The sequence below is a fragment of the Equus przewalskii genome, chromosome 2, assembly GCF_037783145.1.
Source record: "Equus przewalskii isolate Varuska chromosome 2, EquPr2, whole genome shotgun sequence".
Classification (NCBI taxonomy): Eukaryota; Metazoa; Chordata; class Mammalia; order Perissodactyla; family Equidae; genus Equus; species Equus przewalskii.
In genome coordinates, this window is record NC_091832.1 from 33,486,734 (window position 1) to 33,503,928 (window position 17,195).

General features: G+C 48.6%; 1 protein-coding gene and 1 long non-coding RNA gene across 9 annotated transcripts in view; one reads left to right on the top strand and one right to left on the bottom strand.

Moving 5' to 3' along the window:
- Positions 1-15,487, top strand: part of KIF17 (kinesin family member 17) — a 47,780-nt gene extending 32,293 nt beyond the window's left edge. For 3 of the 8 annotated variants that reach the window (XM_070600334.1, XM_070600376.1, XM_070600369.1), the window contains 5 exons: positions 1,425-1,656; positions 10,387-10,645; positions 11,798-11,868; positions 13,705-13,825; positions 14,731-15,487. In XM_070600334.1, the coding sequence (XP_070456435.1) occupies positions 1,425-1,656; positions 10,387-10,645; positions 11,798-11,868; positions 13,705-13,825; positions 14,731-14,909 (862 nt within the window). In that variant the 3' untranslated portion in view covers positions 14,910-15,487. The remainder of the gene's footprint in view (positions 1-1,424; positions 1,657-10,386; positions 10,646-11,797; positions 11,869-13,704; positions 13,826-14,730) is intronic. The other 5 variants (XM_070600340.1, XM_070600329.1, XM_070600365.1 and 2 more) reach the window with 3 other exon arrangements.
- On the bottom strand, positions 12,814-16,980 carry LOC139080334 (uncharacterized). The gene is made up of 3 exons (XR_011534775.1): positions 16,695-16,980; positions 15,081-15,172; positions 12,814-13,006 (listed from the first exon to the last, which is right to left on the bottom strand). It is a non-coding gene; the product is annotated as an uncharacterized lncRNA (long non-coding RNA).
- Between the last annotated feature and the right edge of the window lie 215 nt (positions 16,981-17,195).

Here is a 17,195-nt window from a genome sequence, read left to right on the forward strand (position 1 = left end):
ATGGCATTCGAGGAACAGGCCACAGCCAAGATGACACACAGGCACAGAGGGGGATGTCAGCCTGGGTGTTTGGAGAAGTCTGAGCAGCGGGTTAAAGCTGAGTGAGTTAGGGGTGCAGTGCAGGGGGCGATGAGATAGAGAGACCTGTGTGCCCCTGGGGGCTCGGGCTTCATCCTGATGGGGACCCTAGAAGGACTTTACAGAGAACAGTGACTTGGACATGGCTCCCCTCTGCCCTGCTGCCGTCTGGCTTAGAGCTGAGCCTGAAGCTGAGTCTGGGCCCAGCTGCTCAGTGCACAGTTCCATTCTTCCCGTGAGCGTGGCCTGTCCCCAGTTCTGAATCCTGGGTATGCCTTTAGTTACAAGCCCCTTACACCCCTTTGGAAAGAGGCAGAGTCTAAAACACTTTTAGGGCTTTGTCAGACAGTGAGGAGTTCCACACAAGCCTTTCTTTGTAGTTGTTTACAACTTGTACTTTAAAGAACAAAACTCGAAACATTTGTAAGCATTTTGGATATAAATATTTTTAAAAATGTATTATGCACGTCCCTGCCTGGTTAAACATTGTGGACTGAAATTTTTTTTTTTTGCATTTTTTATTGACATGTAATTGACATATAACATTGTCTTAGTCTCAGGTGTACAACATAATGATTCGATATTTGTATCCATTGTGAAATGATCACAATGAGTCTAGTTAACATCCACTACCACGCATAGTTAGAAAAATCTTTTTCTTTTTTTTCTTGTGATGAGGACTTTTAAGATCTATTCTTTTAGCAACTTTCAAGTATGCAGTACACTCTTGTTAACTCTAGCCACCATGCTGTGCGTTACGGCCCCAGGACTTATTGATCTTATAACTGGGAGTTTGTACCTTGTGACCCCTTTCACCCATTTCACCCATCCTCCACCTCTGGCAACCATCAGCCTGTTCTCTGTATCCATGAGCTCGGTTTTTTTGTTTTTTTGTTTGTTTGTTTTAGATTCCGCATAGAGGTCATACGGTACTTGCCTTTCTCTGTCTGACTTACTCACTTAGCCTAATGCCTTCAAGTGCACTGAACGTGATGAACATTTTTCACAGCCCAGGGGTATCCTAAGGCTGCAGGTCGCCTGGGAGCACAGACGCCTGCTCTGCACTGGGCAGCGAGTCGGGGTGGCTTAGCTCTGGGTCCACGGGGAGCTTCTTGCCCTTCCTGTTGGGCACAGCCGTCGCCGTGGTTGAGTGCACAGACTTGGAGTTAGGTAGACCTGGCAGGAGTCCTGGTTCTGACCCTGAGCCAGCGGCTTCACCTCTCGGAGCCTCGCTTTTGGTCTCTGTGAAGTGAGGTTGTTGGAAGGATTTGATGAGATCATGCTGGACAGCAGGTGCTCAATGACAGCAGACATTGTCCTGCTTGCTTTGTCCTCCACGCGGGCAGTTTGCAGCTGTTGGAGCAGCAGGTGGTTGGAGGGGAGCAGGCCAAGAACAAGGACCTGAAAGAGAAGCACAAGCGGCGGAAGCGGTACGCTGATGAGCGCAAGAAGCAGCTGGTGGCGGCGCTGCAGAACTCGGATGAGGACAGCGGGGACTGGGTGCTCCTCCATGTCTACGACTCCATCCAGGAGGAGGTGAGGGCCAAGAGCAAGCTGCTGGAGAAGATGCAGAGGAAGGTGAGAGCCTCGACTCAGACACCCGGTCCCCAGCCTCGCCTCCCCCCAACCCCGACCTGGGCGGCCACTGGCGGGCGTTCATCCACTCGCTCTCTTTTCTTTAATTGAGGTCATATTGGTTTAGAACATTGTGTAAATTTCAGGGATACGTTGTTATATTTCAGCTTCTGTGTAGACTGCATCATGTTCACCACCAATAGTCTAGTTTTTATCCGCATCCGTTCTTTACTCAAGCATTTATTCAGTGCCTACTGTGTGCACACCCTGTTCTGGAAGCAGTCACAGTGACAGATGTGTCTCCGCTGTCTTGGAGCTTATGTTCTAGCGGGAGTGTGTGTGTGTAAGAAATAACAGAGAAACAAGCCAGAAAGTGTGAGAGAGTGATAGTGCTGTGAAGAGAATATGGGGCGGGCAGGACTTTCTTCTTCCTTTTTCACTTTCATTGAAGTATAAATGCACAAATCACAAATGCACAACATAATTCATTTCCACAAAGCAAACGCACCCATGACCCCAGCACCCAGAGGGAGAGACTGAAGGTTAACCGAACCCCAGGAGTTCCTGGGGCCACCTTCGATGGGGTGATGGGAAGTTCTGGTGAGGCCGTGACTTCAAAGGTGGAACCTGAAAGATGAGAAGGGGCAGCTCGTGATGCCCTGAGGGAGGAGAATTCTGGGCCCAGAGAGGGGCCAGGGCCGGTGCTGGCAACGAGGTTAGTGGTTCCAGCAGCAGAAAGGAGGCAGACGTGGCTGAGCCTTGCGAGTGAGGACAAGTAGAGGGTATGAGACTCTGCCGTCTGTGACAGTCACGTATGCTTCCTTCAGAGCATCCTCTGCATGCTATGGGCCTCAGTGTCCTCCTTTGTCACCTGCAGGGTTCCCCGCTCCTCGTCCCCATCCAACACTGGCAGCCAAAGGTTCTTGCCAAAGATAAAGCTCATGCTTTTTTCCTCTTGAAATTTCTGTAGTTTTTAATTTTCTTGGCTCTTTTCATGTCTTTTAAAATACCTCTCGTTATGTTTTCGGTTGAATTTGCTCTTGCATGGACATCTTGTCATTTGGCCTACGTATCTAAGTCTTTAAAAAATTCTTTCCTGCGTTCGGTTAATGTCCCATTCCACATCTTCTTTGTGTGTGTCCATTTCCATTTTAAGGGTTTGGATTTCTGATTTGAAACTTTCGCATCTGCGAATACTTGTTTCGGGAAGTCTTATTCCCGGGGGTGTTGGGTTACTGTTTTCATCCGTTCGGTTCTGTGCTTGTGCTTTGGGAGGAATTTTCTCCGCTGAAATGCTTTGATCCTCCTTTTCTGTTTCTCACAGCAGCTGTGATGAGACACATCTGCTCTCTCCTGTTTGTTTCCTGACGTGTGGTTTTTCTGTGCTCTCAGTAACAGCCGAAAGCAGAGGTGCCGGTTTGTTTAGGCAGTGGCACGCTCTTCTGTTCAGATGGTGAATGCAGTTTTCAGCTGAGATCTTCGTTAGTTTCCTATTGCTGCGTAAAACAACACGTTATTACTTCCCAGCTCTGTAGGTCCAAGTCTGGGTATGGGGCGGCTGGTGGCTCTGCTTAGAATCCCACGAGGCTGAAATCCAGGCGTCGGCTGGGCTGCGTTTTTTCCCAGAGGTTCTAGGGGAGAATGCATTTCCAGGTTGTTGACAGAATGCAATCCTGTGTGGTTGTAGGACTGAGGTTCCCACCTCCTTGCTGGCTGTCAGCCCTAGTCATCCTGCATTTCCTGCCTCCTGTTCCCCTTCAAAGACGACTGGGACAGTTGGGTCCCATGCTTCAGATCTCTCGCTCTACTCCTGCCTCATTTCTCTGAAGCATCTCTTCTGCTGCCTGTCTCTCTGCCTCCCTCTTCCGCAAGGCCCATGTGATTACCGTGGGCCCAGGGGATAATCTCCTTGTTTTAAAGTCATTCGATTGACAACTTTAATTCCATTTACAAAGTCCTTTTTGCCATGTAAGGTAACATATTCACAGGCATAACACCAGGAGACAAAAATCTTGCCTTCCAAAAGCTTTTTTTTTTTTTTGGTGGGAGAAGTCAGTGTGTCTTTTGTGTGGTTTTCTCTTGTTTGGACTTTTCATTTCCATCTCAAGGGCGCCTCCTGCTTCTCAATGCTCTCGAAAAGTCCTCCAGGAGCGCTGCCTTACAGAGACTAGTTCCTGGGTCCTGCACGCATCCCCGTCTCTTCCATCGGTTTCCGAGTAGCAGAGCAGTTTTCAGGGTTCCCGCTCAGAGTGGGACACTCTCTTTTGGGGAGTGATTTTATCTGCCTTCCATCAGCTTGCCCTCACCACCCATGCTCTCCCAGGTGCCTCCACTCATTTTACCCCCGTGGTGGGGGGATTGGGAGCCATCTGCTGGATTTACAGGGAATTTGAAGTTTCTAGTGCTCTCTGTCTCCCAGTCAGTAGGCCGGGCTGAGGATGGTTTTATTTTCTCTCCTTGTACTGTCTATTTTTTTGGAGGCTCTCTCTGGAGAGATTCAGATTTAGGTGGCTGCCATTGTCTTCAGGTACCCAGAACTCGGTGTGTATTTTCTTTAATATAAGCAAATATGTGTGTGTGTATGTATACATCCCCCCACCACATCCGTGTCCCCCCACTTCTTGGATGAAAGTAGCTATAATACACACTTCTCTCCACCGAGCTTTTTTTCACATAACAGTTTATCCTGAAGGTCGCTCCACAGCAGTATCTAGAAATAGTCCTCGTTCCTTTTTGCTGCTGCATGGTCCTCCTGTGAGGCTGTATCACTGTCATTGTCAGTCTGCTCTCGATGGACATTTGGGTTGTTGCCAATCTTTTGCTACAATAAGGAGCACTGGTGTGAGTAGGCTGTGCAACTACTTTTGTGGTTTTGGTGGGTTGCGCTGGACTCAATTCCTCCAGAGGGTTTGCTGGGACAAAGAGTAAACACATATGTGATTTTGCTAGGTTTTGCCAACTTCCCCTCCAGGGGGGAGTGTATCCTTTCGCATCTCCACTAGCACGCTGTGTGTTTTCTTTCAGGCTCATCAACAGAATATAGTGAAAACACTGAATTTTTGCCATTCTGATGGATGATCCGTGGGATCTCAGTGTAGCTTTTTTTTTTACATTTTTAAAATTGAGGTATAATTAACATATAACGTGATATTAGTGTCAGATGTACAACATAATCATTCAATATTTGTATATATTGCAAAATGATCATCACAATAAATCTTGGTAACATCCATCACCACACATAGTCATGATGCTTTTTTTCTTGTGATGAGAACCTCTCTTAGTAACTTTCACAGGTGCCACACAGTATTATTATTATTATTATTATTTTTAAAGATTTTATTTTTTTTTCCTTTTTATCCCCAAAGCCCCCCGGTGCATAGTTGTATATTCTTTGTTGTGGGTCCTTCTAGTTGTGGCATGTGGGACGCTGCCTCAGCGTGGTCTGATGAGCAGTGCCATGTCCGCGCCCAGGATTCGAACCAACGAAACACTGGGCCGCCTGCAGCGGAGCGCGCGAACTTAACCACTCGGCCACCGGGTCAGCCCCGCCACACAGTGTTATTAACTGGAGTCACCATGCTGTATGTTACATCCTAGGACTCATTTATTTTATAACCCCGTGTAGTTTTAATTTGCATTTTTCTTACTTGGAGTAAGGCTGGGCATTTTTTCACCTGTTTTAGCAACATTTACAGGCTTTTTTCTCTGAACTGTGTTTGCACCTGTTGCCCGTTTTCCTAGAGGGTCGTGGTTCTTTTTCTTCTCTACTTGTAGCAGCTCATTATAGCAAGAGTATTATAATTTATATTAGGAAAACTGACTCCTGATCTGTGATATAAGTTGGAAATATTTTTTCCAGTTTGTCATTCACCTTTTTACCATGCTTTATGGTATTTTTGCCATACAAAAATTAAAAAAATTTTATTTTGTCAAATTGATCAACTTTTTAAGTATTGCATATAGATTTTGAGTCATAGTTGGGAAAGTTCACTCGTATTTTCTTCTAAAACTTTTTAACATTTAAATCTCTGACCCATTTGGGATTTATCCTGGTGCGTGTGTGAGGAGCTGATCCAATATTATCTTTTGTACATGACTCTCCATGTTTTCCAGCACCATTTTTCAAAAAGTCCATTTATTTTCCACTGACTTCAGATGGATGCTGCTTTTATTGTATCCTAAATTTCTATATGCGTTTGGATGTATTTCTGGATTTTCCATTCATTTCTCTTGCTCTGTCTATTCATGTGCCAGTGCCAGCCACTTTATTTAAAATTCGGAGGTTTTATAATATGTTTTACAATCTCATAGGACTAATCCTCTCAGTGATTTTTTTTCCCAGGTTTTTTCTGGATATTGTTTTTTGTTTGTTTTTTGCCAAATGAACTGTGTAAATAATTGGGTTAGCTCAAAAGAAAAAGAGAAATAAAGAAAGAAAAAATTGATAGAATTTCTGGGGGAGGGCTGGCCCAGTGGCACAGTGGTTAAGTGCGCACGTTCCACTTCTCGGCGGCCCAGGGTTCGCTGGTTTGGATCCCAGGTGTGGACATGGCACCGCTTGGCACGCCATGCTGTGGTAGGCATCCCACATATAAAGTAGAGGAAGATGGGCACGGATGTTAGCTCAAGGCCAGGCTTCCTCGGCAAAAAGAGGAGGACTGGCAGTGGTTGGCTCAGGGCTAATCTTCCTCAAAAAAAAAAAAAAAAAAAGAAGTTCTGGGGGAATCATGTTATATTTATAAATTAGCTTGGGAGTATTGATGTCTTTATGAGGTTGGATTTTCCTCTTCGGGAACATACATGGTATATCTTTCTATTATTAGTTCAAATCAATTTTTGTGTCACTTAGGAGTGTTTTATAAATTTCCTCATATAGGTTTTGGACATATCTTGTTAATTTCACACCAAGGTATTTTATCTATTTGCTTTCCTCTATGGGGTATCCTCTTCCATTATATCTTCTATCTAGATTTTGTTTGTAAAATGAAGCCTATTGGTTTTAAAAAATCATTGTGAAATAGAAGAGAACACTTTTTAAATTCATTCTACTGGGCCAATGTCACCTGGTACCAAAATCAGACAAAGACGTCACAAAAATACTACAGACTAATATTTCTTATGAATATAGACACAAAATGCTCTACAAAGTACTAGCAAACCAAATCTAACAACAGATAAAAACGATTATACACCATGTCGGACTGAGATTTATCCCAGGAATGCAAGGTTGGTTTAGCATCTGAAAATCAATTAATGTAATACATGATATCAATAGATTAAGGGACAAAAACCACATGATTATCTCAATAGATGCAGAAAAAGCATTTGACAAAATTCAAAATCTGTCATGTTAAAAACATTCAACATATTAAGGATGGAAGGGAACTTCTTCAACTCGATAGAGGGCATCCATGAAAAATTCACAGCTAACATCGTGCTCAGTGGTGGAACACTGAATGTTTCCCCCTGAGATGAGAAACAAGAAAAGGATGCCCGCTCTCACCACTTCTACTCAATGTTGGACTGGAGGTTCTGGCAAGGGCATTTAAGCAAGCAAGTGAAATAAAAGGCATCTAGATTGGAAAGGAATAGGCAAAACTGTCTCTAGTTGCAGATGACATGATCTTTATATATAGAAAATCCTGAGGCATCCACTAAAAAAGCTACTGGAATCAATGAACAAGTTCAGCAAGTTTGCAAGATACAAGATCAATAAGCAATAAGAAATTGTATTTCTATACAATAGACAATCTGCAAATAAAATTAAGAAGATAATTCTATTTATAATATATCAAAAAGAATAAAATACTTAGGAATAAGTTGAACAAAAGAAGTGTAAAAGTTATATTCCAAAAACTATAAAACATTGTCGAAAGAAATTAAGAATAAATAAATGGAAAGACATCCTGTCCTCAAGGATTGGAACAGTTAATATCAGTAAGATGACAGTACTCTTCAAACTGATCTACAGCTTCAAGGCAATCATCATCAGAGTCCAGGCTGATTTCTTTGCAGAAATTGACAAGCTGATCCTAAAGTTCATATGGAAATGCAAGGGACCCGGAATAGCCAAAACAATGTTGAAAAGAAAAAAGTTGGAGGACTCACACTTCTCAATTTCAAAACTTACTACAAAGTTACAGTAATCAAGACTCTGTAGTGCTCCTGTAAAGACAGACGTATAGGTCAATGGAATGGAGCTGAGAGTCCAGAAATAAACCTTCACATTTACAGTCAATTGATTTTCAAGAAGGGTGCCAAGATGATTCAATGGAGAAAAGACAGTCTTTTCAAGAAATTGTGCTGGAACAACTAGCTACCCACGTGCCAAAGAATGATGCTGGACCCCAGCCTCACACCGTATACAAAAACTAACTGAAAATGGATCAAAAACCTAAACGTAAGAGCTAAAATCATAAAACTCTTAGAGGAAAACAAAGGCGTAAATCTTTGTTATCTTGAATTAGGCAATGCTTTCTTAAGTATGATGCTAAAAGAACAAACAACAACAACAGAATAGATAAGTTGGACTTAATCAAAATTAACACTTTTGTGTTTCAAAGGAAACTATCAAGAAAGTGAAAAGAGAGCCCACAGAAGGAAATAATGTATCTGTAATTCATATCTCATGATAAGGTGTTTGTATCTACAATACATAAAGAACTCTTACAACTCAAGAATCAAAAGACAAATAACCCAATTTAAACATGGGCAAAGGATCTAAACAGACATTTCTCCAAAGAAGGTATACAATTGGCCAATAAGCACATGAAAAGATGTTCAACATCATTAGCCACCAGGAAAATGCAAGTCAAAACCACGATGAATGACCATCTCACACCCAGGGATGGCTGTAATAAAAGACAGATGATAACAAGTGTTGGTGAGGTTGTGGAGAAACTGGAGCCCTCAAACGCTGCTGGTGGGAATGAAAACTGGCACAGTTGCTTTGGAAGATAGTCTGGCATTTCCTCAGTTGGTTAAACGTAGTGTCACCACATGACCCAGCAGTTATACTCAAGAGAAATGAAAATATGTCCACACAAAACTTGTACACTAATGTTCATAGCAGTCTTATTCATTATAGCCCCAAAATGGAAACAATCAAGAAGGGAAAAATAAAATGTGGTCTATGCACACAATGGAACGTTATTCGGCAGTGAAAAGGAATGAAGTACTGATACGCGCCACAACGCAGAGGAACCTTGAAGACGCTGTGTTAAGTAAAAGAAGCCAGACACAAAAGACCACATGCTGTATGACTGCATTTATATGAAATGTCCAGAATAAGCAAATCTATAGAGACGGGAAGTAGATTGGTGGTTGCCTTGGGCGGGGGGTTGGGGAGAAATGGGGAATAACTACTAATGGGTATGGGGTTTCTTTTTGACTGATGAAATGTTCTGAAATAGATGTGATGCTTGCACAACTCTGAGTATACTAAAAACCAGTGAATTGTGCACTTTACATGGGTGAATTGTATAACGTGAATTATATCTCAATAAAGCTGTTATAAAAATCATTGTGATTCCAGATGTACCATATATAAAGATTATCACCATGAGCACCATGTATCTACTATCCAGCTTAAGAAATGGCCCATTATGGGGCTGGCCCAGTGGCGCAGTTGGTTAAGTTCCCACGTTCTGCTTTGGTGGCCTGGGGTTCGCCGGTTAGGATCCCAGGTGCGGACATGGCACCGCTTGGCAAAAGCCATGCTGTGGCAGGCGTCCCACGTATAAAGTAGAGGAAGATGGGCACAGATCTTAGCTCAGGGCCAGTCTTCCTCAGCAAAAAGAGGAGGATTGGCAGGAGATGTCAGCTCAGGGCTGATCTTCCTCAAAAAAAAAAAAAAAAAAGAAATGGGCATTATGAATTTAGTTAAAGCCCCTGTGTACCCTCCCTCCCTGATGGCTCCCGCCCACCTGTGTCCCCCCAGGTCTCCTCTCTTCTCAGTTGGTTCCATGTGGTTATCATTCCCATGAATGTAAAACCTCCTCCTTTACTAATGAAACTGCACCTGCTCTCTGAGGACGCGGACTGTGCGCCCAGGAGTCTGGAGCCTCAGGGAGAGCATGGTCGCAGTTGGAGGTGGGAGACCCCTGTGCTGAGGAGGGAGTGGAGGGCAGTCCGGCAGACCTGGGTAGGCGATCAGAAAAACCTGGAATCCATGTCAAATCAAGGTGGGTCTGACGCTTAGTCCAGTGTTCGTTGCATCCTAACAGGGCTGTGCGGTGGGGGAGGGAGAACTGTGGACTCTGAGAGTCTGTGCCTATTGCTCCCCGTAGAAAAAGAATTCATACAATTCTCTGAGATCTTTTGGGACTGTGGTGACCATAGTGTTGTGTCTGGAGCCTTCTGAAAGGCGCCTGAATACACCGTAGGAATGTGGGATAGTGACTGAGGGCTGGCGGCGGGAGTGATGATCCATTTCTTTGCCTGCTTCCTGCAGGGCTGTGGACGCTGCAGGTGCTCATTTAAATGCTGGGTGGCGTGGTGGGAGGGTGAGTGAGTGGATGGAAGGAGGAACGGGTGGGTGGCAGGCAAGGTGAATGAATAGATGGAAGGATGACTGGACAGATGGTGGAGATAAGAATGGATGGATGAGTGGATCAGCAAACAGACGATGAGAGGCTGGCTGGAGGGGCAGTTAGTGGGTGCAGAGGTTGGGTAGAGGGTGAAATGTCTGGCTGGCCCTCCTGCTCACTGCTTGTCATCCTTTGCTTCCAGCTTCGGGCAGCAGAGGTGGAGATCAAAGATCTGCAGTCGGAGTTTGAGCTGGAGAAGATCGATTACTTGGCCACCATCCGGCGGCAGGAACGTGACTCTATGCTCTGCCAGCAGCTCCTGGAGCAGGTGCAGCCCCTGATTCGCCGGGACTGTAACTACAGCAACCTGGAGAAGATAAGGCGCGAGTCCTGCTGGGATGAGGATAATGGCTTCTGGAAGATCCCCGAGCCCATCATCATAAAAACCAGCCTCCCAGTAGGTCAGGAGCCTTGCTGTCCACTCGGCACTCCCCGCCCTCCTCCACAGTTCCCCCTCCTGCGACTGACAGGGAGCCATGTGCCCCTCCCCGCTGGCTGTGGGCGCAGCAGACATGACCCTGGGTATCCAAAATGTTGGGCACCTGAGAGAATGGTGTGTTCTAGAGTCAGACAGATGGGGGTTGGAGTTCTGGTTCCACCACTCTGTGTGTGACCTCTTTGGGACTCAGTGTCCTCACCTGTGACATGGGGATTAACAGTAGCACCTTCCTTAAAGATCGCTGGGTGGCTTAAAACGTGTTAATACACATCAAACTCTTAGAGCCTTCCCTGGCACATTTTAAGGGGTGGCACATTTTATCCTTCTCTCCATCATCACTGTCATCATTTCATCCTACAGCAACCCTGTGAAAGACATGGATTACCTCTCTTACACACGAGGAAGCTGAATCTCAGAGAGTATAGGTGACTTACCCAGAGTCACAATCATAGCCGTAAGTTGTAGGACCAAGGATAGAATCCAGCTGTTCAGAGTTTTTCATGCCTGGTTCAACTTCGGCTTTTGCCATTGACCTCCTATGTGACCTTATGAAGGTCACTGTCCCTCTCTGGGCTCTGGTCCCCTGATCTTCACAAAGAAGGGGCTAGGTAAGATGATTTTGAGGGCCCCTGCGTCTCCACTGTGGTGGATCTTTCTCCAGCCACGGAGCTGGCTTTGCCCATTCAGGGAGCAGCAGGCTCTTACATCCCGCAGGGCCCCCATCAGTCCTCTCCCTGGTCCGAGAGTGTTCGTCCAGGTCCTACATCTCTGATGTTTACTGATGGCCGCTGACGCCATCCCTGCTGAAACGCCAGCCAGCTCCGTTTCCCCAAGACTACGGGCAACAGCAGTTTCTTTTCTTTCTCCCGCCCCCACCAGCCTGCTGTCTTGCCTGGAAGCAGGGGAATGGCTTCTTTGGCACCTGAGCCCTCCTGCTGTCTGCTTCCTAACGTCATCCTCGGCCTGGGCTTGGAAGCCTGAGCCAAGCCTGAGCTAGGCCTGACCCCGATCCCTGAGGATAGTGTGGCAACCTCCCTGCGCTCCCCCCACCCCGTCCTGGTCCCTCTGGTCCTCACGCCTGGTAGCAGTGACTGCAGCTTCTGTTTTCTCGTAGCAGTTTCAACAGGGCCACAGATCAAACCAGCCCGCAAAACCTCTGCAGCGGACACGGGCGAACCCGGCACGGTAAGGCCTCGGGAGAGCGAGTGAGGGGTGGGGAGCTGGCGGGGCTTTGCCCCAAGCTGCAGCAGGTCAGCATTACTGTAGGGAACTGGACTTGTGCTTTCGTCCCACCGAAGGACAAAGCAGGGCGCTGAGCCCGGACCCTCTCCCTATGCCTGCCTGGCACCTAGACCCTCAGACGCTCTGGCCCTCACGCAGAGGCGCTTACGGTCCTAACCAGAGGGAAACCAGATGCTTCCAGCCAGCCCATCCTACTAGAGAAGGATGGAAGCGTCAATCTCAGAGGCCAAGCAGTGCATCTGGTCCCCTGGGCCCCAGCTGGTATCCTTGGACCAAAGGATCCTCAAAGGAGCCATGAAACATTCACTGGGATTCTAAAGTCACTTTATTTTCATATCTCCCATATTTTGTATTACAACTGAAATACATATCCTCAAAGCAGAAGTCAGCAAACTTTTCTGTAAAGGACCAGATAGTAAATATTGTAGGCTTTATGGGCCATATGGTCTCTGTCACAACTACTCAACTCTGCCATCGTAGCACATAAACAGCCATTGACAATGCAAAAATGAATGAGCATGGCTATGTTCCAATAAAACTTTATGTACAAAAACAGTCTGGGGGCCAGGTTTGGCCCATAGGCTGTAATTTGCTCCTGCCTTAAACCATTACAGATATTTCAGAAAATCCCTACAGAACATACCTTTGTAGTCACGATAAGGCCACTCATAGGTTAATGAATTCCAGCCAGGCATCTCTGCCTGAACAACTCAGGGTGGCTGCAAGGAGTGTCTCACGCTGGTCTAAAGCTCTGATTGGCTGCTTCTGATAACTTAACTTTGTATAAAAGGGAAAGCTGTTCCTGAAAAAACCATTCTTAACCTGGGACCACAAAGGGGTTATATGAGTCAGAATACATTTAGTTCCAAGTGATAGATACCCAAGCAATCATAAGCAAAATAGGGAATTTATTGGTTGATGTTAAGTGTTCCAGTTTCAGGCATGGCTGGATCTAGGGGCTCAAACAGTCAGAGTTCTGTGTTTCTTCATCTCTTGGTTCCGCTTCCCTTGGAATGCTAGCTTCAGACTCAAGCAGGATTTCTCCACATGTCTGGAAAGATGGTTACTGGCAGCTGGTGATCTGATAAGAAGAAAAAACCAGTCTCTTAAAGCAGCCTTAAACCAACACTTGTGGAAGGATTCTAATAAGCTCTCCCTGGTCATGGGCCTACTCTTGGACCAATGTCTATGTCCAGAAGATGTAGTTCTGTGATTGGTCCAGTCTGGGTCACATGTCCAGCTGTGTAGCCAGGGGGTGGGCAGGTGAGAGTGGCAGTGTTTAGAGCACTGTGAATGATCACCCCACCAGGACCACGTCCAGTGGGAGAAGGATAGTCCCTGAAGGAAGAGATTGAGGCTGAAGAAAATAATAGTCCTTGGTGATAAAGAGGTTGGGACTCCGGTTCTAAGGGTCTTGAATGTGCCCCTGAGCTGAGTACTGCGTTACCTGTTCCGTGAACATGTGATGGGTGTGGGGTGCGGAGTATCGCCCCCGCCCCTGATGGAGCTGGCAGGATACCCTGTTTTGAGCTTTGCAGGAGGCAACAAGGCACTTCCCGTCCCCAGGAACGGGTGGGGAGTGGGCTTGGCTGGAGACTGTGACTCTCTTGCCGTGAGCTGCCTGGACCCCACCCTGGCGTCTGGGGTCTGTAGAGGGGAACACCAAAGGGGACAGCCCCCACCCCACCCGGCTTGCAGAGGCTGCTGAGCCCTGGGTAAGGGCCTGGATAAGAATTGCACAAACAAAAGGTCTTAACCCCTGAGGGTTTGGAATCTCAGCAGAAGGAAGACCGCTACAAGCTGATGCTCAGCCGGAGCGACAGTGAAAATATTGCCAGTAACTACTTCCGGTCGAAGCGGGCCAGCCAGATCCTCAGCACGGATCCCATGAAGAGCCTCAGTGAGTCCCCTGCGCACCCCTGTCCTCCAGCCCCTCCCCCAGAGCCATCCCCGCCCTCGACCAACTGGGAGGGGCCTGAGGGGGCGATTTGCAGTCAGACAGGCCTGGGTTGAAAACCCGTTCCCTCTCTGAGCCTCAGTTTCCTCAGCTGTAAACTGAGGGGGATGTGCCGACTTCTCAGGAGTAGGTGAGAGGAGGTGGGGAACGGCCCAGCCCAGGGGCTGGCACCCGGCAGGTGCTCAATACACAGTGTCCGCTTTCCTCTACCCCTTCGGCTCCTGGGGGAGAGGTGCTGTGGGATTCATGTCTCCGCTGACACACAGTAGGCCCTCAGCATGCAGCTCAGGGCCCTGGCCACAAAGGCAAAACACTGTTAAAGCAAGAATCAAAAAGCACTTCATTCTTCTGTTTTTAAAACTAAAATCAAAGACCACAGAGCTGCCAATAAACTATCAATGAAAAGCAAATCTCAGTTCTACACTGAGGTTATTTAAGAGGCAGAGTAAGTGGAGTTGAAGAACAAGGAGGGAAAGAAACATCGGTTGAGTCTCTGGCATCATGCCCATGCTGCAGATGAGGAAACCGAGGCTCAGAGAGGAGCAGCTCCCCAGCGTTACCCTGCTAGGAAGGGGTGGAGCTGGGCTTTGAACCCAGGCATGTCTGGCTTGAGATCCCAGGCTGCCTCAGTCTGAGGCTTTGAAACTCCACACTCCCAGCCCAGACCCTTGGATGCAGACGTAGTTCTCTCACCCAGAGCAGCTTCTCAGAGCTTCGGCTCCCAGCTGTGGGACCAGGGCCTCTGGCTGGGCGGGGGGTGGGCCAGACTCTCCACCCGCCCACAGAGCATTTTCTCCCCATCCCCGGCACTCCTGGCTGACCAGCCCCTCTGCCCCTCTTCTCCACAGCACATCACAGCTCACCGCCAGGCCTCAGCTCTCCACTCAGCAACAACTCTGCCACCTCGCCCACGCAGGCCCCTGAAATGCCCCAGCCCCGGCCCTTCCGCCTGGAGTCCCTTGACATCCCCTTCAGCAAGGCCAAGCGTAAGAAAAGCAAAAGCAGCTTTGGCAGTGAGCCCCTGTGAGCACAGCTGCCTGCTGCTGCCCTGCCTTTATGTTTCCGTGAGACTGCCAGGCCCTCCCAGGGCAGCCCCAGCCAGGCCTCCTCCCACCAGCCCCCCACAGTGACCAGGAGGCCTGAGGGGGCCCTTGCGCTGGGAAGACACATTCCGTTCCCTGTTACCCAGAGAGCCTACCTCTGCCCGGGGCGTGAGCCCTCTGCAGGCTGGACCATCCTTGGAGAGGCTGTGCTGGCTCTCCATGTCCCAGTAGTGTTCTGTCTGCTCACCTGCCACAGAGCCCACCGTTTGTGCCCACCAGTGTTGTCCTGTGCCTCTTTGGGCTCAGAACCTCAGCTCTGCCTCAAGGCCTTCACCAGCCCCGACGGAGTGGGCAGCAAATTCCACATGGATCAAGCTCAATATCTTGGCGACTGAAAATCGTGCCTCCACCCATGGGCCCCACTTCCTGGGGGAAGCCCTGGGGATGGGCACAGGAGGAGTCGTGGAGCAGCTGTTCCTGTGCTGCCCACCCCCAGCTGGTCTGTGGCCCAGAGGAGGCCACTCCAGTTCAGCTGCCCCAATAAACTGCCTTTTACTGATGAGTTCCCCTCCCTGATCCTCTGACAGCGTCGCTGGGGCCCCTCCCTGCCACTGCTGCCTGGCTTTCACAGGACAGCTCTTTCTGGAGCATGGGTTCTTACCTGCCTGAGGCCTTTAAAACCAGCGGGCCCCAGGGTTTCTGCAACTCCCTGAATCATGAGTCTAAGTGCATTTTTCTGGGGAGAGCATCTGAACTGTCATTAGATTCCCAAAGGATCTGTGACCCAGGAAAGCAGAGCCCTTGTTTTGGAAAATAGAGGCCACATCTTGCTGAGGCTCAGAGAAGGCCCAAGTTTGACAGCCCTCAGGGATGCTGCTGGAACTGGGCGTCCTGACACGGTCAGAAAGGAATCCAGGCCACCCCGGCTACCTAGGACATTCTCCTGCCTTTGCCCATTGTATCCCAGGCCTGCCCTGAGGGAGGGGCCCACAACCTGAGGGAGAAGCCTGGGTCTTTGGTGCTGTCCTGAGCCGTATCTCACTCTGAGCCTCACCAGTGAAATGAGGACAGCACCCACCTCACAGGGTCATCGTGAAGGTGAAATGAGATAGTACGTAAAGTTCCCGGGTGTCCCGTGTCGGTGCCCCTCATTCCTCCTGCTCCCTGTTTGTATTAGTTACTGTGGTGGATCCCAAAGCTATGTGCCTGGGCCCAGGAGCTCCCACTCTGGAGAAGCCGGGGCAGAGGGTGCTGAGGTCACATTAGGGGTCACTCTCACCTCAGGCTGGCTGCACTGCAGACTTTGAGTGAAAGGAAGCGAGATCAAGTCTTTAAGGGGAACAAAGCGCCCTTGCGAAGGGAGCAGCTTCGCGTGGGGCTACCATAAAGGATGGAGATCACGGGAGGCTTAAGGTGGGAATGTGGGGAGGGGCTCCTGGTAGAGGGGGCTGCACGGGCAGAAGGCAGGAAGTGGGGAAGCTCAGGGCATGTTAAAGCTTGGAGGAGACTCGTTCCCTGGGAGCCCTGAGTTAGGCACCGAGGGGGATGAGGCCGCCAAGATGAATTTAGACGGAGACCTGAGAGTGAAGAGCCCTTGGGTGTCCCTGAGCTGTGACAGAGGCTTAACTTGTGGTGGAGCCAGTGGGGATGGAGAGGAGGGAGAGTGACTTAGAGATGCAGAAGGAGGTTTGGACTTTTGCTCCCACATCCCTGGCTTGGTGGACAAGTGTAAAAGGTCAGAGGGCAGCTACCTTCTCTCTCCACATTACCTTCATTTGCCCCAGGATTGTGGTTGGGTCCCAGAGAACAGTGGAAGCCTTGGAACTCTTGTGGTAGCTTTTACTTCCACCCGTGGTGGGTCTGAGGCCGCTCTAAGGTGAGCCAGGTGGCCCCAGCATGAACTTAAACAGGGTGGGAGCCAGCATTACTGAGTAGATGCCCAGCTAGCCCTGCGCCAGTCCTCCCGAGAGCGCGGGCTGTTCCAGAGGCACACAGGGAAGGGGGAGAGCGGGGCCTCGCTATTATTTCTACTTCTAGCCTAGGACAGGCGCCTGGAGAGCAGTGAAATGCCTGGAGAGAGCCGGAGGCTGGAACGAACCCGGCTAGAGCTGTCTAATCGCCAGGCCAGTCGCCGCCCATCCACGCTGCCTCCAGCGTGGGCCACCAGACTGGGCAAGACAGGCCGGTGCCGAGGCCCCTGGGCCCGGGAGGGGGAGGGGACTCAAAGGGCCCCTGTCCTTGATCTTATTTCTCCAACCCCTTCCTCCCTG